Source organism: Drosophila biarmipes, chromosome 3R (genome assembly GCF_025231255.1).
Source record: "Drosophila biarmipes strain raj3 chromosome 3R, RU_DBia_V1.1, whole genome shotgun sequence".
In the NCBI taxonomy this organism is placed as follows: Eukaryota; Metazoa; Arthropoda; class Insecta; order Diptera; family Drosophilidae; genus Drosophila; species Drosophila biarmipes.
In genome coordinates, this window is record NC_066616.1 from 28,363,145 (window position 1) to 28,385,174 (window position 22,030).

General features: G+C 47.8%; 6 protein-coding genes across 7 annotated transcripts; 3 read left to right on the forward strand and 3 right to left on the reverse strand.

Moving 5' to 3' along the window:
* The first annotated feature begins 415 nt into the window (after positions 1–415).
* LOC108024710 (zinc finger protein 664) lies at positions 416–2,282 on the forward strand. The gene is made up of 2 exons (XM_017094803.3): positions 416–1,188; positions 1,246–2,282. The coding sequence occupies exons 1-2, from the start codon at positions 593–595 to the stop codon at positions 1,880–1,882; spliced, it is 1,233 nt and encodes a 410-aa protein (XP_016950292.1). The 5' UTR covers positions 416–592; the 3' UTR covers positions 1,883–2,282.
* On the reverse strand, positions 2,187–4,149 carry LOC108024711 (calreticulin). Its single transcript, XM_017094804.3, has 4 exons — positions 3,953–4,149; positions 3,758–3,862; positions 3,001–3,473; positions 2,187–2,865 (listed from the first exon to the last, which is right to left on the reverse strand). The coding sequence occupies exons 1-4, from the start codon at positions 4,038–4,040 to the stop codon at positions 2,314–2,316; spliced, it is 1,218 nt and encodes a 405-aa protein (XP_016950293.1). The 5' UTR covers positions 4,041–4,149; the 3' UTR covers positions 2,187–2,313.
* Positions 4,150–4,836: 687 nt separating this feature from the next.
* Positions 4,837–6,293, forward strand: LOC108024675 (spermidine synthase). The gene is made up of 2 exons (XM_017094745.2): positions 4,837–5,033; positions 5,499–6,293. The coding sequence occupies exons 1-2, from the start codon at positions 4,900–4,902 to the stop codon at positions 6,226–6,228; spliced, it is 864 nt and encodes a 287-aa protein (XP_016950234.1). The 5' UTR covers positions 4,837–4,899; the 3' UTR covers positions 6,229–6,293.
* A 301-nt stretch (positions 6,294–6,594) lies between these two features.
* On the reverse strand, positions 6,595–10,867 carry LOC108024674 (polycomb protein Scm). Its single transcript, XM_017094744.3, has 4 exons — positions 9,854–10,867; positions 8,878–9,795; positions 7,772–8,791; positions 6,595–7,710 (listed from the first exon to the last, which is right to left on the reverse strand). Exons 1-4 carry the CDS (start codon positions 10,379–10,381, stop codon positions 7,573–7,575), a joined length of 2,604 nt encoding a protein of 867 aa, XP_016950233.1. The 5' UTR covers positions 10,382–10,867; the 3' UTR covers positions 6,595–7,572.
* A 469-nt stretch (positions 10,868–11,336) lies between these two features.
* On the forward strand, positions 11,337–15,551 carry LOC108024601 (histone-lysine N-methyltransferase PR-Set7). The gene is made up of 3 exons (XM_017094615.3): positions 11,337–11,492; positions 11,758–12,167; positions 12,244–15,551. The coding sequence occupies exons 2-3, from the start codon at positions 11,891–11,893 to the stop codon at positions 14,043–14,045; spliced, it is 2,079 nt and encodes a 692-aa protein (XP_016950104.1). The 5' UTR covers positions 11,337–11,492; positions 11,758–11,890; the 3' UTR covers positions 14,046–15,551.
* On the reverse strand, positions 15,467–22,020 carry LOC108024600 (uncharacterized). 2 transcript variants are annotated; one of them, XM_044090808.2, is made up of 5 exons: positions 21,462–22,020; positions 20,079–21,400; positions 19,863–20,001; positions 19,163–19,552; positions 15,467–18,478 (listed from the first exon to the last, which is right to left on the reverse strand). In XM_044090808.2, exons 1-5 carry the CDS (start codon positions 21,604–21,606, stop codon positions 16,977–16,979), a joined length of 3,498 nt encoding a protein of 1,165 aa, XP_043946743.1. In that variant the 5' UTR covers positions 21,607–22,020; the 3' UTR covers positions 15,467–16,976. The 2 variants fall into 2 exon arrangements, with proteins under 2 accessions (XP_043946743.1, XP_016950102.1); XM_017094613.3 differs by lacking the exon at positions 19,163–19,552 and having other exon boundaries at positions 21,462–22,019.
* Positions 22,021–22,030: the final 10 nt, after the last annotated feature.

Sequence of the window (22,030 nt, forward strand, 5' to 3'; positions counted from 1 at the left end):
TTTGGTTGTTACTAAAAAAAATTGCACTAAAACATTTTTTGTATACTTAATTACTAATATTATAATTTGCATTAAAAGGTTTTCAAATTTGCGCGGGCATTTTTTTTTTTATAGATGAGTGGTTCAAGTCTTCACTAACCGTCGGCAAACTGGTTCGAGCCCCCGCTATATTCTCTAAAATTTAAGGTGGTTTTTATGGTACTTCGAAAACGATAGCCCTTCGATATCACGAGGTGCTATAAATCGTATATCGGTCTATTGTTCGATGTATGTATGCAATCGATGCCGATAAGACTAAATTTCAGGAGGCGCCTAATCCTATTCGATTGTTACAAATCACTTCCCGATTTCTTGATATATAATCAACACATGACCGCATTCGTGTTCACCAAAAAATACCACAAAAACAAGCAAATTCAGGATAACCACTCCACCGCTACTGCGGTCATATTTATCAGAAATCAAAAATACAGTTTATTATTATTTATTTATTTTGTATGTAAATAATTGCTTAAATAGACCCTGGCCCAAAGGATTTAATTTTTCTTTTGTTTACTACAAATATGAGCCGGCTCCAAATTGCGATTTAGTTATGGAGAACCTTTGCCGAATATGTGGGGGCCGCTCCAAGACGTTGGTGGGCATTTTCAACAATGAGGATCCCAAGGGAGATGTGCAACCCCAGCTCGCCGAGATGGTCAGGAGTTGTGCCGACGTCCCCTTGGATCCTGATGATAACTTGCCCCAAAATATCTGCATTGCCTGTGTCCACGACGCACGCACTGCCTACGGATTCAAGCGAAGGTGCGAAGAAAGCTACAGGAAGTTCTACCTGGCGATGAGCAATCAGCAGGTTAAGATCAAGGAGGAACCCAACGAGGACTACCTGTTCATTGAGGATCTGTTCGACGGAAATCTGGAGGTGAAGGAGGAGTTCGTCGCGGAAACTCCGAAGGGCTCTCCTGCCTCACAAACTGTTGATTTAAATGCGGAGTTCATTGAGGAAACTCCCCAGCACTCACCTGCCCAAGAAGAAACGCCCAAAAATGCTACCAAAAAGAGTAAACCACAACCAAAAGTCACTAGTAAACCAAGCAGACAGCCAAAAGCTAGACAGAAACCATCCATCAAGTGCGACCTTTGCATCAAGGTGTTTTCGCACCACAGAAACCTCTTGGAACACATGAAGTAGGTACGAACAACAGTGAGTTTACCTGTTATTCAATCATGTCTTCTATTCCACAGGATCCACAGCAATTCCCACGTATGCAAAAACTGCGGCGAGCGTTTCCTGTTCAAGAGCGACCTGGACAAGCACCTGTGTTACCACACCAGCGATTCCACCGTAGAGTGTCCCGTCTGCCTGAAGGTCTTTTCGAACACCCTAAGCCTGGATAAGCACAAGTGCCGGGAGATAGAGGAACGGCCCTTCCAGTGCCCCCACTGCCCGCAGACCTTCAGCCAGGACCAACAGCTCAAGGCTCACCTGTTGCTCCACCCTGATCCCAGCCAGAGCGAAGGGCCCCACAAATGCTCAGTCTGCCGGGCGGCCTTCTTCAATAAGTCCGCCCTCAAGGTGCACATTTACGCCCATAAGGGCGAGCGGCCGTACTCCTGCCGCTACTGCGCGTCCAACTTCCGCTCCAGGCAGGGGCTCTTGGTCCACATTCGCACGCACACGGGCGAGAAGCCCTACAAGTGTCCACACTGCCCTAGAACCTATGCGGACAGCAGCAACCTGTCCAAGCACCGGCGACGCCACACCGACGAACGGCCCTACAAGTGCACCATCTGTCCGCAGGATTTCCGGGAGAAGCACCACCTGAAACGCCACTTTATGGGCAAGCATCGGGACGACGACCAGCCACTGGCGTTGGAGTGATGCGCCTCAGACATAACACTGAAGTTGGTTCACTTTTTATTGGAAATGGCTTCGACACTTAGTATTACCGGCATTCGTATGCGTTTCTAAAACTGGATTTCGTAGAATCAGAAAAAAATCACTTCGATGTGATTCCAAAAGGCGAAGCCAAACCGGTTTCCATTCAAAACGAAAATCGTTATAGACACGATTGCAGCGTTGCCGTCCGTATGCGTTTGGGCCACGTGGCACCTTGGGCATAAACAAACAAGAGACATCCACCCCTAAAACGGCCCGAAAAGGGCATTCGAAATAAAACAACAAGTTGTATGTTTATAAATTATAAGTCTTACAAATTGTAATTGTGGTTTCCGTTTGCTTAGAACATCAAAGCAGCAACCAATATACAAAAAATACCGAATATTTTTCGACGCAATTTTTCCTAAACGTCCTTACAATTCGTCGTGTTCGCTTTGATCTTTGTCTTGCTTAGATTCATCCTTCTCCTCATCGTCATCATCCTCGTCCTCGTCATCCTTGTCGGAGGACTTTTTCGCCTCCTCCTCGTCCTTCTTGCGCTGCACCTCATCCTGGGCCTCCTTCATCTTCTTCTCACCGGCCTGGGTGGTCTTGACCTCGGCGGCAATCTTGGCGGCCAGCTCCACGTCGTCCGTGATGAGGACGTTGTCGAAGATGGTGCCGGACTTGACCTGCCAGAGATCGAAGCCCAGGGTGCAGATCTCCTTGCGCAGATACAGCTTATCGTCGGGCACATACTCGGGGTTGGCGATCTCGGGATGCTCCCAGGCGCCCTTGTAGTTGGGGTTGTCCAGCTGCTTGGGCTGCCACTCTCCCTTGAACTCGGGGTTGTCGATCATCGGTGGCTCCCACTCGCCGTCCATCTCATCGTCCCAATCCTCGGGCTTGGTGGCATCTGGGTCGGGAATGTGCTCTGGCTTGTCCCAGTCCTCGGGCTTCTTGTCATCGGGATCGGGAATGGTGGCCTATGGTGGGCGAGACGTGCGAATACGTGCGTTGTTTAATAACAATGAGGTTAACCGGTTATTGTTGCTGTAGCCGAAAAGCCGGCTGCTTGGCGGAGGAGGCTTGGGCAGGGGCGCAGGGGGAGGTTCACCTACCTTATCGTCCCAGTCCTCGGGCTTGGTGGCCGCGGGGTCCTTGATCTTCTTGGGGGCCAGGAAGTCCCAGTCGTCCTCCAGGTTGCCGGACTCCACCTTCTCGTTGTCGATGAGCACCTCGTAGGTGTTGTCGGGACGCACAATCAGCGTGTAGAAGTGGGTGTACACGTCATCTTTGCAGCGGATGTCTTTGCTGATCAAGTGGTTCTTGCCCTTGTAGCTGAAGATCACGTGGACCTTCTTGGTGCCGGGACCGCAGATATCGGGGCCGAACATGATCTCGTACGGGGACTCGCCGTGCATGTCGGTCTGGTCCAGGGAGCAGTCGAACAGCTTCACATAGCCGCCGCCGCAGTCGATGTTCTGCTCGTGCTTCACGGAGAACTGCACCACGAGGGGCTTGTCCTCGTTGGAGAAGCCATCGAATTTGCGGCTGGCAGCATAGAACCGGGCGTCCTGCGAGGTCTGAATGCCTGCAGGGGGAGAGCAAGCATGGATGTTAGTTCCCCGGGGTTCAGGTCAGGGGTGGGGGTGGGCAGGAAAAGTGTGTATACTGTTACTATAGCTACTCGAAAACGGAATCGAAAACGTACACGTAGTGGTTTTTTCTCTACACAAGCACAAGCGCACATATGTAGATAACGCGGCGAAAAATAAAATGGAGAACGGCGACGACAACGACGATGACGACGGAACGGAATGGAAGATTTGGAGAGAAGAATGACGGAGAGACAGAAAGAAAGGGAGTGACACATACCTTTGTCGGCCTCGGCGTCGTTGTAGAAGGTGCCGGGGGTGAGGACGAATTTTCCGAACTCCTTGCCAGGATGCTTGCTGTAGATCCACGTATCCTCCCAGTTTTCTGCGGAAAAGGTGGCGGTTTTTTCACGGTTCTCTTCGCTGGGGTCTCTCTTTTCCACTGGCGACCACATGGGGGTCCGGGACTACTTACCATTGTCGAAGTTCTCCTTCAGGTAGACTTCGGCACTAATCAGGCCGACCGTCGCCAGCAACACTACAACAGTTTTGCACCACATCATGTGAACGATCCCGCACCACTTTCTGGACTGACTCTTCCAACTCCGGTGGATGGTGGTCCGAACTCGGTTAAAGTTAAATGCTAAATGCCGGCAAGAAAAGTGCTATTTATTTATTGCATCTGAAGCGAGCGTGTCGGAGCGGGACGGCTAATGGCTGCGATTTGCTGGAACGTTTTGATTGGTCCACGTTCCGGGGCCCTCTCCCAGGGCTGATTTCGATACGGCATCGCATGCTGCCCTGGAGTTGGGCTGGAACTGGAAGCCACAAAGTGACCTTTCGCCGTGTAAAAATGTATTACACTTAACTATTTACTATATTTTAGCTATTAAGTCTTTGTGCCGTTGTTCTAAACAAACAGTTTAATTGTTTTTGAAATGAAAATAGTTTCTATCATATATTGGTATTTATTTATCGATGAATCCGGTACTAGAACCCCTCGGTTCCAAGACACCCACCACCATGTAAAATACCAACCTGTGACTTTAAACCTTAGAAAAGCAGGCAAACTCTATGAGTTACGAAAACTTTCACAAAATGCAAAGTATTTAATAGTTCAAACTAATTTATTAATCAGTGTGTTTAAGAAAACTGTATTTGTTTCAAAAATTCACAACCAAAACCATTTCTTATACAGATGAGCTTGGTCATTGGAAACTAAAGGTGCGTTGCAGTATTTTTCCGTTAGCAGGTAAATAAAATTAAGAATAAAACAGTTCAATTAAAAGCAGTTTGGTATTTATACTAAAATAACTGCCTTTAGGTATTTTTTAAGACCTAGCTTTGGGAAGATACGGTAAGTTCGTTCAAAGCCCACGTGTAGATGGTTGAGCCAACCTTATCAAATGCCGCATTAAACAAATGGATTCGCTAAACAACGGATGGTTCAGCGAGCTTCAGGCTGACCTGTGGCCTGGTCAGTCCTTCTCCCTGAAGGTGAAGGAGGTTATCCACAAGGAAAAGTCCAGGTTCCAGGACATCCAGATCGTTGAAACGTGAGTTCCAAATAAATAAATAAACAAGTACTTGTTTAGGCTTAGATAAAGGCATTTGTTTACATCCTAAATTACTCAGTATAGACCTGAGCTTTTTGTTAAATAACTTAAATTAAATTACTAACTATATGAAGAACTTCTATTATCATCAAAAGTTTGATAAGTAGTTTAAGCTGCCATTCCAGTTATGTTTATCCATATCCATCGACAAAGACTTAGGATCCCAGAACTTTCCATTGAGTACACAAACTCAAACCGCCTGGGCAGCACTTTCGACCCTTTCGCAATGTGTGCCTGCTCTCGATCTCCGCCAAGAGCCTTATCGATGTGGTCATCTAGGGCCAAAACCAAAAGTAAAGTGAAACTGATAGCGAGTCAGTTTCCCGATTTGAATTCTTCCAGTCGAACTTTGGGGGGGTACACTTGGCTTGTGAAAAAATCAATAATTTGATAATTCTCCTACAGCGAGACCTATGGACGATGCTTGATTTTGGATGGAATCATCCAGTGCACGGCCAGGGACGAGTTCTCGTACCAGGAAATGATATCCTTCCTGCCGCTCTGCGCCCATCCCAATCCCAGGAAGGTGCTCATCGTGGGCGGCGGTGATGGCGGCGTGGCCCGCGAGGTGGTCAAGCATCCGCTGGTCGAGGAAGTGCATCAGGTGGAAATCGACGACCGCGTTGTGGAGCTCTCCAAGCAGTATCTACCGGAAATGGCCTGCGGATTCGAGAACAAGAAACTCAAGCTCACAATCGGCGACGGCTTCGACTACATGAAGAAGCATAAGAACGAATTTGATGTCATTATCACCGACAGCTCGGATCCCATTGGTCCGGCCGTGAGCTTGTTCCAGGAGAGCTACTACGAGCTGATGAAGCACGCCCTGAAGGACGACGGAATCGTGTGCTCCCAGGGCGGTAGCTTCTGGCTGGACCTGGACTACATCAAGAAGACGATGACGGGCTGCAAGGAGCATTTCGCCAAAGTGGCCTATGCCGTCACCTCCGTTCCTTCCTATCCCTGCGGCCACATCGGCTTCGTCATGGGTTCTCTGAACAAAAACCAGGAATTTGCCACTCCCAAACTTGGAAAGTCTGAAATCGATGCCATAGACCTGAGGTACTACTCTTCCGCGGTCCATTCGGCCGCCTTTGCCCTGCCGCGCTGGGTGCAAAAGCACTTTTACGAATGACCAAACTGTCGAATAATGTATCTGTTTGTTAAAAATAAATATGACAATACAAATTTTGTAACTTATTTGCATTCAGCAAGCGTTCCATATTGCTATCGTAAGCTGCCAATTAGCCGGTTCTCATGGATTGCAGTGGTTCTGGAAAGCCTTATCTATACGGCAGTAGAACAAATAATATTTTCTATCTGCTGAGTGAGATATATCTGAAAAATACAAATGAATAAAAAACGAAACTGATTTCTTTGGCCCTGCCCAAGTACTTAAGCTTACCACCTCCCTCCCGACCTTTATCTTTGAGATACTCTTTTCGGTTGAAAATAGAACAAATTGTAATATGTTTATTACGTAATGATATATACAGTTAGCTCTATTTAAATTCTGTATTTGTAAGTGGTTGTTGGGTAAACATAATGAGACTTATTGCAATACTTTACACGACCGAATGTTACTCATTATATCGCATATATTGCAAAAATTGTAGAGGAAGCGGTTCTTACGTTCAAAAATGACCTTAACTGCTGTTGATTCAACTAAAACTGTATATTCAATTCCAATAACTTAAACGAAATTATATCTTCAATCTGTTTAATGACTAATTAAATATTGTTATAGTTAGGAAACGCAATTGATACATAATTACAAAATTATATGTAAAATATGTACATTCACTTTATATTTGTTTGTTTTCTCGCCCTATGCTAGTGTTAAATATCGTTTTTGTGTTGGATAGATTTTGGTGTCTAATGTGCGTGTTTATGTGTAATAAATATCATGTAAGTGCATTGCGCAGCTCCAGTTTTCGGTTAATTGAATAGGTATCGTACAAAATAGGGGAATATTTCGCTTCTTCAAAAATAGCGCGTTCAACTTAACATTACTTATGAACGTATACTTCTTTGACTGGGTAATTTTGAATATAATACAAATCATGCTTAATTCGAGCACAGTATCCCGCCTACTTCTACAGGAAATGTATAGTAGTGGAATTTTATAAATTTTAGGTACCTAATTACACTTGTTAAGGCGTTTTCCAAAAATGAAACACGATCAGTTAAATAAAAATTAATCATAGCGGTTTTGAAAACCGGAGCATGGCTGTCTATAAATTGTTATGCGACTGTTTTGTATGGGGAACCTTATGTTTTCGCGATTTCATTCAATTTCGCGCGCTTTTTCCTTTTATATTATCAATATAATAAAATAGGGTTAGGGTTCTCTACATGAATGGCCAACACATAACACGTCTGTGAATATCGTTCATGTTTGCTTCGCTTTACGTTAGAGGGAGGTACTAATTTGTTAACAATTTCTATGTAAGTCCAATGCTTGCAAGTTAGTGCTATTTTAGAGTGCCATGTTGTTTCGACGACCATTGACCTTATTGACTAAATTGCAGATTTTTAAGGCTGGTCCCAGCTTGAGGCCCATGTACTTCATCATCATCTCTGAATTTAGCAATAATAAAGCTTTACCATCGATTTCCTGAAAACGAAAATGTCATAAATCGATTGTTGCTAAATAAACCGCGGTCTTGACTACGTACATGCTTTCGGAAGAGATCGCCATGGACTGCGAGGGAGTTGTCGTTGCTCTCGATGTACTGGATCACCTCTTCGATGGTCCAGTCGATGGGCTGCGACCGCAGATGCGAGTTCGCCGAAGCAGACGTGGGTGTGCTCAGGGGTGAGGTAATCGCGGTATAGCTCGTGGAAGCCGCCGCAGTTGCCGCTGCTCCTGCCGGCGCGGTAGCCGCCTTGGCCGCCGTAACTCCGCCTGCAGCCAGTGCAGTGGACGAGGCTGACTGGCAGCCCGTGAAAGGCGTGGACACGGATGTGGGCAACGAGGCGCTGGACGAGAGCGTCGTCGGGCTCTTGTAGTAGCTGTTCGAGGGCTTGACGTTGACCTGCTCTGGATGCACTTCGGCCACCAGAGGCGCCAGGTATTTGCCAATTGAGCTGGCGTTGGCTGATCCTCCGGCCAGGCTTGTGGTGGAGGATGTTGACGAACTGCTGCAATGGCTGCTGGAAACGGGCGTGGTATGGCTCGCGTCCGGGTTTCCGTTGGCCAAAATGCTGTTGCTATTTGCATGGTGCTGGAATCGTACTTTCCGGAGAGCCTGCGTGGTGGTGGACGTCTGAGCAGTTACTCCGTTGGGCTCTGTCTTTATGACCACCTTGGTGCTGCTGGGCTTGCTGGCACTGTTGTTGTTGAGACTGTGGTTGCTCTGATGGTTTGTAGGCTCCTTTCCGTTGTTCGTCGGTGTTTTGGGCTTGGCCTCGCCGGGTGACTTAGCACCCACCTCCTGCTTGATGATCTTTTCAGAGGGCGGAGTCGTTGCCGCGGTCGACTGACGATTTCGCTTGTCGGCAAGCACTGGCGAGGAAGGCGGCGTTGCTGACTGCGTCAGCTGGCGCTTCCGACTGTTGGCGCACTTCTTGCACTCCTCCGTCTCGTGAACCAGGGAGATGAGATTCGCACATGCCCGGCATGTAGTGCACAACGTCTCGATAAATTGGGCCAAGCTCTCGTCATCCTTCATTCGCAGTGGTGAGGGTATTTTGACCTTTAAGAAGTAAACATAATAAGAATGAGTTGCATTTTCAGAAAATAATAATAGTGCTTTATCAGTTTAAAGGTATTTAAACTCACTGTGAAATTTTTCCCAGCTGCCGTAACTATGTGCACGTCTCCTTCCAAGGCAAAAAGCAGCTTAGAGAGCTGTTGCGTGTCTGTGCTAGCTGCCAAAACCTCCTGCAGGCACAGCTTGGCCAACGTTTGGTACGTCGGTCCTGTCACCATGCACGGCAGCTTGGAATTGTTGATGAACGGACCTCCCTTGCAGTTCGGATGGAAGTGGGCGGTTGCCGGAGAAGCGGGAACCATAGCCTCCGATTCGGCCACGACGGTGTAGCGTGGACGCGGACATCGCTGCTTGCTGGAGCTGGAATCCATGCGGGATTTGTGCCCCGGTGGCTGCATGGGGTGACAACTTCGGGCACACCAACCGGCGGGGAAAATGTCACGCGATCGGTAGTTGCACCAATAGTCGAATGCCCCTCGCCAGCCGTCGAATGTCACATGGATCTGGTCATCCTTGATGGCGTCCACCGTGGCACAGCAAATCAGCTGGGGGTTCTTCTTGTCGACAGCCTCCAGTTTCTGGCCCACCTTGAAAAGGTTCTCCTCCGGCGAAGGCGGCTCGGGCTGGAAGATCTCCTCCGGCGCCACCATGGCGTTGTTCAGGATTTTGCACAGATATCCGGGCCAACTGGAGGCGTTCATTCGGAATCCCAGCGGCGGCTGCAGCATGCCACCGTTCTTCTCGCAGTGTCCAATGGCGTGGATCTCCGTGGAATCTACTAGCCGCCAAAAGTCATTCTGTGAGTCACTGCCGTCCAGGCGTAGCCGCAGTCTGGAGCCCAGCACTCCAACCACGGTGGCTATGCAGGTGGAAGTGACGTTGCGCGGATCCAATGCCTCCAGCTTCATGCCGATCTTGAAGTCGTTGTTGGGAGGATTTTGAGCCTGTTTAAAACATTCTGCAGGAGCAGCTTCGCTACCCGTTTCCTAAACAAAGTACGAGAGTTAGACTGAGACTTAAAAAGGATGACTCAAGTTTACTCACCTCCAGATAGGCATCCCAGTCGAAGACGTGAAAGCTCTCGTATTGGAAGGGCCCCGTCGGCGCGGGCGCTCCACTGGCCAGCAACTTGCGCTCGCTCTCCGCCAGGCCCTTGCCGGAAGCCGACCCGCCACTGTGCCTTGTGGAGCAGTTCTTCTTCTGGTGCTTGTTCATGCACATGATGGAGCAGAACTCCTTGTTGGGCGCTCCATCGCGGATGACATTGTCGCACTGGGTGCACGCCCCCTTGCTGTACGCCTTGCGGAACTCGGCGATGCAGGTCTCCGAGCAGAACTCCTTCTTGCCGGTCTGCGTGGGCAGGACGTACTGCAGCGGTAGCTTGCCCTCGCCGCACCAGGTGCATGTGGCCCGTTTGGCCGGTCGTCCGCGTTGCCGCTGCGTGGATGCGGGCGATGTGGCGCTGGCGGCGGATGAGGCATTGGAGGCGGAGGAGGAAGAGGCATTCGTACTGGCGCCCGCTGCGGCCGAGTTGCTACCGCTGCTGGTGCTGCTGTCGCGTCCCCCCGACATGGCTGGGCTCCTCTGTGGGCTCCTTTCGGGGAGGCTGTCCTAGTTGTCGCTCTGGGTGATTCCCGCCGGCAAGCCCCTGGGCATCTCAGGCGATGGCTAACTGGTGGTCTGCCGCTGGGCGGTCAAATTGCATTGCGGCTGCCTAGGAGTCACTTGCCGCCACTAGCAAGTCCCTTTTACACTGCCCGCACGTGAAGGATTACTCGCGTTTGGGCCTGGCTAATTTTTGCGGCGTTGAGGTCACGTAATAACAAATTGGTGGCCAAATAGCATCGCATCACCCACTGAAGTACCAGAGCGCGGCGCACAAATAGTTCCTGGTTCGCAAAGGGTCGGGTTTCTTATTTTACCAGCTGCACAGTGCGCATTACGCGGTTTCAACGCGAAATTATCTCGCTTGGAGTCGGTTAAACAGCGAAATTGTAGAATTTTTTTACTTTTACGCACCGTTCCGCCATATTTGTTTTTCTAGTGATGTGCTATCACACACACGGGCCTATCGATAGTCGCCCTCCAGTGACTTGTCGAGACTATTTAAAAATATTTAATCGGAAGATGCTATCGACGCAAAGGTATTTTGAAAAAACAAAGGTGGTTGCATTTATATAATCAGAATTTCGAACAATTCAAATATTGAAAGGTAATTTAAATGTCGTTCCTTACGTGTTGCGGCAGTGATCGAGCAGATTTATTCCCTCTGCAACTAGAGCTTTGGACCGCTGCTTCCAACTTTTACATATGTGTGCAGAGATATTTTGGAGGACAGCCAAACACCAACTTTAAATTTAAACGTACATTCATAAAATCTATTTCTCAAAAATTACAATTGCTTCAAAAAATTGTTTTATTTTAAATTATTACGCCTTGTTCAACACTGGCAGTGTATAGACCTATTTAGTATAAATTTATCGATAGTATCGACTGCACGGGTATTCCAAGAAAATCCCATCTGGTAACACTGACTGACGCGAAGAAAGAGAGAAAGAACCAAAAAGTTTGCGGAAAAGTGCAACAATTAATTTCCCCCGCCATCGAGATGCTGCCATGCATATAGTCGATCGCATTCGCTTGAAAATGCGCTGCTGCGTGTGACGACAGTTTTCCCAGCGAGGTGCTTTGCGGACATCTTCCGTATTTTCCCTCTTTTTTGGCTCCTTCTTTTGGTCTTCTTCCTCTTCGCTCGCTCGCTTCGCACAACAGCAGCAACAACAACAATAACGACGACGTTTTTTCAGTGGCGAAAACTGTACGCAAGAGGGGCGCGAAGAGGAGAAAAGTGCAAAGAGAGAAAGAGCAAAGAAAAGGGGGGAAAAAAACACACATGTAAATGTAATGTGCAATGTTAATGTTTTATGCGTTTTTTCGGTTGCCCTCAGGTAATTGCAGTCCGATTTTCCGCGTGTGCGTGTGAGTGGGCGAACGCGTGTCCAGGAAAAACGCGCCAACCAGAAAGAAGAACCCAAGTTACTACCGCCCACCCAGCGATCACGCGCCCGCAACCCGTTTTAAATGATAATGGTGCGAAGACGACAACGGACCGCCAAGGAGTCCACATCCTCCTCCGTCGCCGCCGCCGGGGGAGGAGCCTCCTCGGCATCTGGCATTCCGGTGGACCAGGCACTGCCATTGAGCGTGGCGGGAAGTCTGCTGGAGGATCAGTATTTTGCCAGCCCCAAGCGGAAAGACTGCCGACTGATGAAGGTCAGCGAAAATGGTCAACTGCCGGAAACCACATTGATGGCCCACAAAGGCCATCACAAAGACAACAAAGCGGGTCGCACAATAGGTAAGTGCCTCTGCTTCTGGCTGCTTTTGAGGTTAACTTCGATGGCTAACATACCCCTTGTTTATCACACTTGCAGGCGTTCCCTTGGCCACACGCTCGCAAACGCGCACTATTGAGAACTTTTTCAAAGCAAATGCTGCCGCCAAGGATTCCGAAAAGACAATATACCCAGAGGATCAGCTAAATCAAGAGGATAAGCCGCTAAATGGACAGCTGAACGCGGAGGGCGAGGAGCTAGTGTTGGCAAGTGAGCAGCTAACTGAGCACCTGGCCTTCACCGACGACGAAGACGCCAAGGCGGAGCAAAAACTGATGGAGGAGCTGCAACTGCAGCAAGTTGTGGAGGAACTACTGTTCGATGGCAGCTCTAGAGCCTCCTCGGATTCACCCTGCTATCAGCACGGGATGGAGACCATGCAGGAGATCCAAGTGATGCCGGAAATCGTACACATCAAAGAGTTTCCAGAGCTGAATGAGCGTCTTGGCTCCCTGGCCGACTTTCAGACCCATCGATCTACTCTGAGAGACAGCCACAGTTCGACGCACAGCAGCAGCACTGACAACATCTTCCTGCAGGAGCCCGTGCTGACCCTGGACATTGATCGCACGCCCACCAAAGCCTCCAGTATAAAAATCAATCGCAGCTTTGAACTGGCCGGAGCTGTGTTCTCATCTCCTCCATCTGTGCTAAATGCCTGCCTTAATGGGCGCTTCAATCAAATAGTAAGCCTTAATGGTCAAAAGGAGCCGCTGGCCGGGCCAAGTGTCGACTTGGAGCAACATGACAGTAGTTCCTGTGACAGCGGCGTAGCCTGTGCACTCACTGCCAATACTGAATCGCCGGCGGGGCAAGCTCGTCGCAGGAAACCAGCCACTCCGCATCGCATTCTGTGCCCCTCGCCCATCAAGACCAGTTTGAAGGTAACCGGAGGGATTTGCAAGGTTGGATCCACAGATCCTTTGTCGCCGCGCAAGTCGCCAAGGAAATTGCCCGCCACCACTGCGGCCGTGGCCGCCTGCAAGTCGCGTCGAAGACTGAACCAGCCAAAGCCACAAGCGCCTTACCAGCCACAACCACAGTTGCAGAAGCCACCGCCACAACAACAACAGCAGCAGCAGGACGACATCGTTGTGGTGCTGGATGACGAAGATGATGAGGACGAGGACGATGTCCACGCCCTGCTCAAGGCCGCCGAAGAGCGGGAGAACCAGAATAAAGCACCAGCCACAGCCAACTGTAACAAGGCGAGCATGAAAGCCATGCTCAAGCCAGCGCCTGTAAAATCAAAGACCAAAAGCAAGGCCCCAGCGAAGGGACAACCGCCGCTGCCCTTGGCTGCCACCAATGGCAACCGTGAGATGACCGACTTCTTCCCGGTGCGAAGAAGCGTTCGCAAAACCAAGACGGCCGTCAAGGAGGAGTGGATGCGCGGCCTGGAGCAGGCGGTGCTCGAGGAGCGCTGCGAGGGTCTCCAAGTCCGTCACTTCATGGGCAAGGGAAGAGGTGTGGTCGCCGAGCGGCCCTTCAAACGCAACGAGTTTGTTGTGGAGTATGTGGGAGATCTGATCTCTATCACCGAGGCCGCCGAACGGGAGAAGCGCTATGCGTTGGATGAGAATGCCGGGTGCTACATGTACTACTTCAAGCACAAGACCCAGCAGTACTGCATTGATGCCACTGTGGACACCGGCAAGCTGGGACGTCTCATTAATCACTCTCGTGCTGGCAACCTAATGACCAAGGTGGTACTCATCAAGCAGCGCCCGCATCTCGTGCTCCTGGCCAAGGACGACATCGAGCCGGGCGAAGAGCTGACCTACGATTACGGAGACCGATCCAAGGAGTCGCTGCTGCATCATCCCTGGTTGGCCTTCTGAGGAAGAGCTTTCCAGGAGCTCGCAAAAGGGGATGCGGTTCAGCCTTAAAACGAAGACTATTTACCATGTTCGAGGCAGAGAAAGACCAGGGCTAAACTGGTTTTTGGCTCGAGGGATTCTTTATTAGCTTTTATACGTAGATTGCCTCGCCTTGAACTAAGCTAAAGTGTTTTCAGGCCTGTTCCCATTACGGTAAGCTGCCGGAATTATATTTAATTCATAATTTTTGTTAACAAAAACGTATCAAGACCGTAGCGAGTTATATTTTTTGTACGACCAATTCAATCAATCCGAATTCCGGCAATTTAAATCGGCATGGAACAGAGAACAGGGATATTTGAGACTTGTTCAGGGCATCCCCGAGCTTAGATCTTATTTTGAGGGAGAGTATGTAAACTGTTAGTTCAAAATATCATAATAGCAGGATAGCCACACCCACGCACCCCTCACCCAAGGGTGGTTCCAGCCAGGGACGGAAAGTAATCAATGTAAATTCTAACAAGTTTGCCTCAGAAATGGGTCTAACATCAATTTTGGTCTGTGCAGATTCCAACCGAAGTTACAAATCAAGTTGAAATTTCTCTTGGATGAGTGAAATAATCGAAATTATCGTTTAAGAACAAATTTATCAAAAAAGACCTAGACTTTAGGGATTGTAAATTGATATTAGACCAATGTTTCCTCAAGCAAAATGCCTTAAAATTGTGCGATTACCGTTCACCCCAAAGATTCTTTAGCCGAAGATCGATCCACCCCTGCCCCGGCCCCAAACTCATGAGCATATTTTTTGATTTGTTAGCGTTTCATTATGTTAGAGCAAGGCTAAAGTTAAGGAATGATAATAATAATAACTAAAAACAACGCGCTTAAGCATTAAGGCATCATAAGATAATTGAATGAAAATGAAAAATGAAAAACTGTTGACCATATAGAGAGACGACGATGACGATGATTTTCATGAAGATGTCAATGAAGACACACATTCGCATTGACAAAAATCGATCGTACACTATTTATATAGATATTTATATTAGATACATGTGTAATTTCTAACTATTACGTACTATTTACTGCCATAGAGCTATACCCCCTCGCACCTGCCCCGAAACCCCTAGGAACTGACACTGAATCGTTGATTTAAATCATAGACACACACTCATTAACTCACGAGGCTTCTCCAGGAGAGTAGTGGACTGCTGGACACCTAGTGCTTCAACCTATGATAATCTCTCTACTCACACGCAGGTTTCAATCACACTCACTCACTCGTAAACCCACATTTTATATGTATTTAATGGTAGATCGGCCCGCCCCGTCCCAGAAATCCGGCTCTTATAGTTTAGCAAATGAGTTCAAATTCGTGTTGTCCCCCACCATCACCCAGATTTCTGTATTTCAATGAATGCTCCAATATTGAAGGATTTCGTTTTTCAAATAGGTTTATTTTAATCTGCGCATATCTTTTAATTATACAATATGGTAAATATATTTTAATATGTTCTAGTACATAGTTAATTCATTTATTTAAATCAAGCAGCAACCATCTATAATCATGTTCTTGTTTTTACCTTTTTTCATTGACTTGGCAAAATAAAACAAAACCAATGGAAATCTATTTGTAATTTACATTTAAGCCTAAAACATATGATTACATCAAACACTTAGTTTTAGTCGATAATTGTTTATAATTTTCAGACACCCAAACACACACACGCAACACACAGACACATTCAACTTAAAGTGCGTAACCTAAAGTAAAATAAATAAATGAAAACACATTAACACGAGAAAAACAATAATCAAGAACTGGAGCGGATTGGGTTTCGTTTTCCAGCGATTTCTGGAGATCATCATGGCAGCCAGGCACACTCATTCACACCTGGAATGCTGGGAGTTCCTCTATCGACTAACAAATCCTATTACATTTACAACGTTAACTATGTTTTTGCTGGTTAGTTCGGTTTCCTGTTGGTTTAAGTACACAATATAGAAAAATTTGCATCAGGCGGGTTGGGTTTTCATCAATGTGGTGGCCCGCATTCGCTTCAGAGTATTCTTCAAGGGAGTTACAAAAAGGGAAGTGTGTCAGTGGAATGCATTTCTAGGCTCTACTGTAGATCAACTGATAAAAATCCGTACGGATTCTGGGATCGTTAAAGCTAAAATCAATGGAACATTATTATTATTTCATTTTTATAGAACAAAGATGTTCCGAAATTTTTCTTTAGAAATCACTAGTGATATTCCTGAAATCTGTGTAACACCCTAATCTTTTCTTTTGGCCATCTAGTTTACACTTATGCTGTTGCATTGATATGACCGAAGTGCAGTATTGCATGGTAAGAGATGCATAGGCTTAAATTTTAAAATCTCGAGGACTTTCAGGAATACCCCTCGTTCTTTCGAGAATTTCACTGGGTTTTGATTTCTAAGTTATAAATATTTTTTATGCCATTTGAATTTTTAGAAAATCAAAGTAGGATTTCTTATCATAAAGTGGTATCAATATTTATAAAAGATCAAACAATTCCGGTTCAAGCTTATTACAATATTTTTAGTCAAACTTAAGTACATCAATTTAGAACCAAACTATTGCACAAAGGGGTTTACTTTTCTGTGTTTTTGTTTTTTCCCTGATCTACGACTAACAACAACATGCACGCACAACAACAACAACAATTATGCCAACGACAACGCCAACAACAACGACAACAACATGGAACACAGCTTGCATCAAACTACATGTGTGACGGTTCGGTTTATGGTAAATATCAGACGGATTCATAATACTGACTGGCTCCCCAGGGCACGCCCCTTCTTTGCCTACGTGAGGATGGTGGCCTCGCCGCCTCCCAGTGGGCGTGCACCGCCCACATGCTGACGCTGCTGCTGCTGCTGGAGCCGCCCACCTCCCACCCTCAGCTTCTTGTGTCATTTCTTGCCACCGAAACTTGGTTTCGGAAGCGTGCCCATGAAGGCGCCAGCGTTTGTGGGCAAGGCCGGGGCCACAAAGCTAAGATCCGGGATCAGTGAGATGCGTGGAGCCACCTTGGCGTTCCCGATTTGGAACTGCTGGCGCTGATGCTGCTGCTGGTAGGTGGCGCCCACACCCAATCCTCCAGAGACGGGCGCCGTCGAGAAGTCATGCATGATGTGTATTTGCTGCGGAATGGCTGGCACATTGTTGTTATTGCTGCTTGCGCTGCTGCTGCTGCTCTTGGGCACCAGATTGCTGTGGGGATGCTGCTGAGGTTGCTGCGCCTGGTACAGGCTCAAGGGATTGTTGTAGAAGTTAGCGCTCTGCCAGGCACCGGAATTGAATTGTGGCGCCGCTCGAGCGGGTGGAGTGCTGCTCACAAAATCCGACCATTCATCTTCCTTTGGAGCAGTTGGTTTCCTCTGGTTGCTGCTCACATTGTTATTGTTGTTAGCGATTGTGTGTTGCTGATGCTGCTGTTGGGTAACTGGAACAGAGACGAAGTCCGACCATTCATCATCCTCTTGCGGCTGAGACTGCACTGGCGTGGGAGGAGTGGGTTTCTTGGCCACCGAAGCGCTAATGGTGAGTGGTTTGGCTTGAGAGGAGAACAACTCCTCTATTCGGGCCATCTCCTCGGCATTTATGCTGGACAAAGCATTGTCTCCCCATTCTATAGAAGCTGCTGGCTTTTTCGCCAGTGGAATGGCCTGTGGCAACAGAATTGCCGGACTCAGGATCATCTGTTCCCCAAAAGTGGGTGTATCGATTCGCGACCTGGGCGCCGGCATCGATTGAAAGTCACTGAAGTCATCGTCTTCCGCCGGCGGCGGCAACTCGAAGCTGCTGGCAGCTCCATTGCCGCTCACTTTGCTGGGCGAATCTAGACCGAATGGTGGCTTGTACTCTACATCGCGATACTCCTTCTTGACCACCGTCTCATCGATAATAATGCCCGTGGCCGCCATCTCGTAGTCGAAATCAATGGGCGCCAGCGTGGTGGTCTTGGCCACCGCCGTATCCGATTTGGAGGGCGTGTAGATGTGGGTCTCCTTCAGCGGCACCGCATAGCTGGCCATCGAGCTGCCCACGATCTCCTCCTGAGCCGGCGGTGCGGGCGACGAAGTGGTCCTCAAATCAAACTGCTCCTGCTCCGCCCGCTGCTGATGCAGCTGCTCACCGCCGTTGAGCTGGTGGGCAGGGCTGTCTGCTGGTAGAGCAGTCGATAGCGTCGCTGCTGCTGGAGAAGCAATTGCTGCTGGTGGCGCTGTTGCGGATTCAATATGGTTCGATTCGGCGCCGGAGATTGCAGCTGGCTGGTAGCTATGGTTCTGTCGCTCTTCGCCGTCGGAATTGCCGGCGGAACCGAAGATGGAGCCGGAGGTCCCTTCCCCATGAGACGGGCTAGACCGCGTTTCAGCTTGGCTCGCCGTTGCTGCGGTGGCGTTTTCCAGTCCTGTGCGGAGGAAAGGAAACAATTACTTGGCTGTCATGTGGATTTCAATTAAAGATACTTTGATCTTTAGTTAAAGCTTAGTTTTAACTCATCTGTTATGTTGAAGAAATATTTTAAATTTATAAACTACAAACGTTAGCATTATTTCTTCAACCTATCATTAAAACTGATTAAAAATTATGATTTTTAAAAGTATTATTTGTGCTAGATTATATTCATTTTTTTTATAATCTTGTTTAAAATTATTTCGAAAAATACTTTTAGGATCAAAAAAATATGTTATTAAATTGCGATTATTATTATTTACTAAATAATATTTAGTTAAATATTTTTAGCCGGTTTAAATGTATATTTTTAGTAGTATATCTTTCAAGAACACATCAGATGATGGCTTACACTAGGAACAATATATAGGTATTAGTATGAACTGTATCTAGCTAGGAAAAATGTGAAAATGAGGGGGAGTCTGGAGTGGGTTTCAACTACTTGTGCTTGAACTGAGCTGGCTGAGATTCGGATGCTTTGTGCCAAAGTAACGAGAACCGGGGAACTGTGGATCGGGTGGACAGTACGGGTAGATAGGGGGACAGAGCTGAGAAGTATATATAGAGAACCGAACTGAACGAACCCAAAAGAAAGGAGGAGAAACAACTACAACACACGCACAGAGCCAACGAAACTTACTAAAATCCAGCAAGGCGTCGTGAGCAGTGATTTTTGTGTTAATTGGTATTGTCATTGTTGCAGTATTGTTATCATGATTGTTGTTAAGGTTGTTAAGATAGTTATTATCGTTATTATTATTGTTGTTGTTGCAGATGGTGGCAAAATGTGTGAGTGGTGGCAAGTGGTGCAAGTCGATTGTCAAATTGTGATTGTTATGGGTGGCCATCAAGTCCATCACAGGTGGTTTATCATCCAGTTGATCAACGGGAGCAGCAACGTCGTTTTCACCATTATCGTTGTTGTTGTTATTGGTGTGGGAGTTAGAGGTAACAAGATTTATTTTATCAGCATTAGCCACCACCGTTAGTTGGTCTAGTTGTTCCAATTGTAATGTCTGTACATGTGATTCTAAATACAATTTATCGTAAGGATAAACTTTTTGATTGTTTGTTGAGATAGTTAGAAGAAATGTGGTCACAAGGAAAACAAGGCAAACGAAAAAGGAATATATATATATAGAAAGGAGCAGCCAATCGAACGGCAGGCCAATCCGGGAAGCGTGTGTCAATAGGATCGGGAAGTAGGCAACGAAAAGCGTTTGAAAGTAAAGCGAGCGTTAGGCGATAGGGTGGCAATTTCTCGAGTTACGAAACTTGTGTAGCGGTTAATTTGCGGCAACTAAGTGGAGCAATTTCTCAGACATTCGGGGGACACTCACCTTGGTGGCTGCTGGGACTGGAGATGACTTCCAAGGTGCTACCGGTGCCGGTCGATAGGGGCTTCATCGGCTTCAGGGGATCGAAGCTCAGGTTGGCGGCAAAACGCGGCATCGAGGAGTTCCACTTGTCACCAAAGAGCTAAAACAAATACATAAAAGTGTTAGAATATCATTCTCATTCTTAAAACTAATAACTTAAAATGTTTCCAAACTCACTATATTTCTTGAATCGATGCCCAGCGATCGAACTAGGGCATGCCTCATCTCCGAGCTGCTCCACTGATAATCCAGAGCTTGGGCATGCTCGATGGCGCCAAAATTGAATCGCTGACACTGCGCCAGAGGCTTCCGCTTGTCCACGCTTGAGCTGTCCAGCTCCTTTGACTGCGGGAACATCATCTCCAGGACTGGCTTTACCCTTTCATCGATGCTCAGCTGGACAGCAGCTGGCGGCGGCGGCGGAGGTAATGAAACAGCAGCCACAACGGGCTCTGAGAAATCGCCAAAATCATCGTCGTCGCTTTGGCCAGCACTTCCATTCGTGGGAGTGGCAAACTCCTGGAAGTCATCGAAGCCATCATCTGCCTGTTCTGAAGGAGGTATTTTTATGGAAGCCTCCACAGTAGAGGCTTTCTCCGCTTTGATAGGTTCCGTTTCTATGGAAGGTGGTGCCTCAAAGACAGGTTGAAGAGGAGCTGTCGCTGCTGGCGGGTTCTGGGTTTCTGGCTCCGCTGCTGAGAAATCCGCGAAGTCACCAAAGTCATCATCTTCCTCGGGTTCCTGACTATTTGGGACAATATCTTGTTGTACTAGGTCTTCCGGCGGCTCTTCAAAGTTTGCAAATTGAAAAGAATTACTATCCGCTGGTTTCCCCCAGTGGTTGGGGGTTTCCTCTAGAGTTTTGGGATCTGAAGAGCTGTTCTCATGAGTTTCCAACTGGTTTGCCAGGTTAGGTGAACTTTCCTCCTGGTTTTCCAAACCATTAAAGCGTTCTTCCTGTTGGGAGGTGATCTCTTGGCTTACAATTTTCCCCGCATCCTGATCTTCCTCCGGAAAACCTTCTCCATTTGGTATTGTGGGTGAGGCTAACACCTCGATGGCAAAGAAATCCACGGCTCCCTCGCGTATAAATAGTTCTTTGGGCTTCTTTGGCGAGCACTCCTCATCGCTGTCGTCGGACACATCCTCCAGCGTGAATTGATGGCTGAGGACATGGGCTTTGGTTGTTTGCATCACGGCGGCTGGAGGCTCTGGCTCCGTTTCCGCAACGGGTGAGAGTGTGGAGGCGGCAGACACGCTTTCCGTGGAGTAGAGACTCAGACTGTCCAGCTTTAGGGAGGGCACCTGCTCCTCTAGTTCCTCCTCCTCGAGCTCCAAACTCAGGGGAGGCGGCGTGGGCGGTGCTGTTACGCCGAAAACATCGTAATCCATCGCCTGTTTCACTTGGTAATTGAATGCCTCGGCGGTTTGTTTGTTTTCCTGCAGGTCCGGTGGCTTCTCTCGAAACTCCCCAACGGGATCCGGTGGCGGAGGGGGTTCTGAAAAGCGGGGCTTACGGGAGTACCAGATGGGGACACCATATCGTATGTCTAAGCTCACCTTTCGAGCTGCTGACTAAGCCAAAATTAGAGTATTCGTCACCTTCGTCCAAGTGGATCGTTGACTGCAAACCGGAATCGTCGTCTTCCTCGCCGAAGTCAATGGGCGGCGGGGTGCTGCAGAGCAGCGGAGGCACGTTCACCATATTGCCAGCTGCAGCTGCCAGGCTCAGCAAACGATCCCCTAAATTCCACTTCCTGTTTTAAAAACTAAAAAGCAAAAAACAGGGAACGGTCGATCTTCTCTCCCTTTTGCTCCCCTTTATCGGTGTGCGCGAGCGAGTGTGTGTGTGAGACGCAGGTGTGGAGGGGTTGCGTGTGTGTGTGAGCCACTCAAGGTCTGTGTTGGAATTTTCTTGTTTGCATTTAACACGCGTCAATTTTCATCTGTCCTTGGCTTTTGTCAAACTGCCGCCTTCTTGGTGGCCCAAAAAACGTATTGGCCAAATTTGCAAGTCGCGTTCTAGCTGCAATTAGCCATGATTTTTCCGAAAACAATACTTTTTTCCAGGTTGCGAAGTATGACCGTTTGTTATTGGCGATGTGCCAGTGTTGCATAACGCTGCGTGG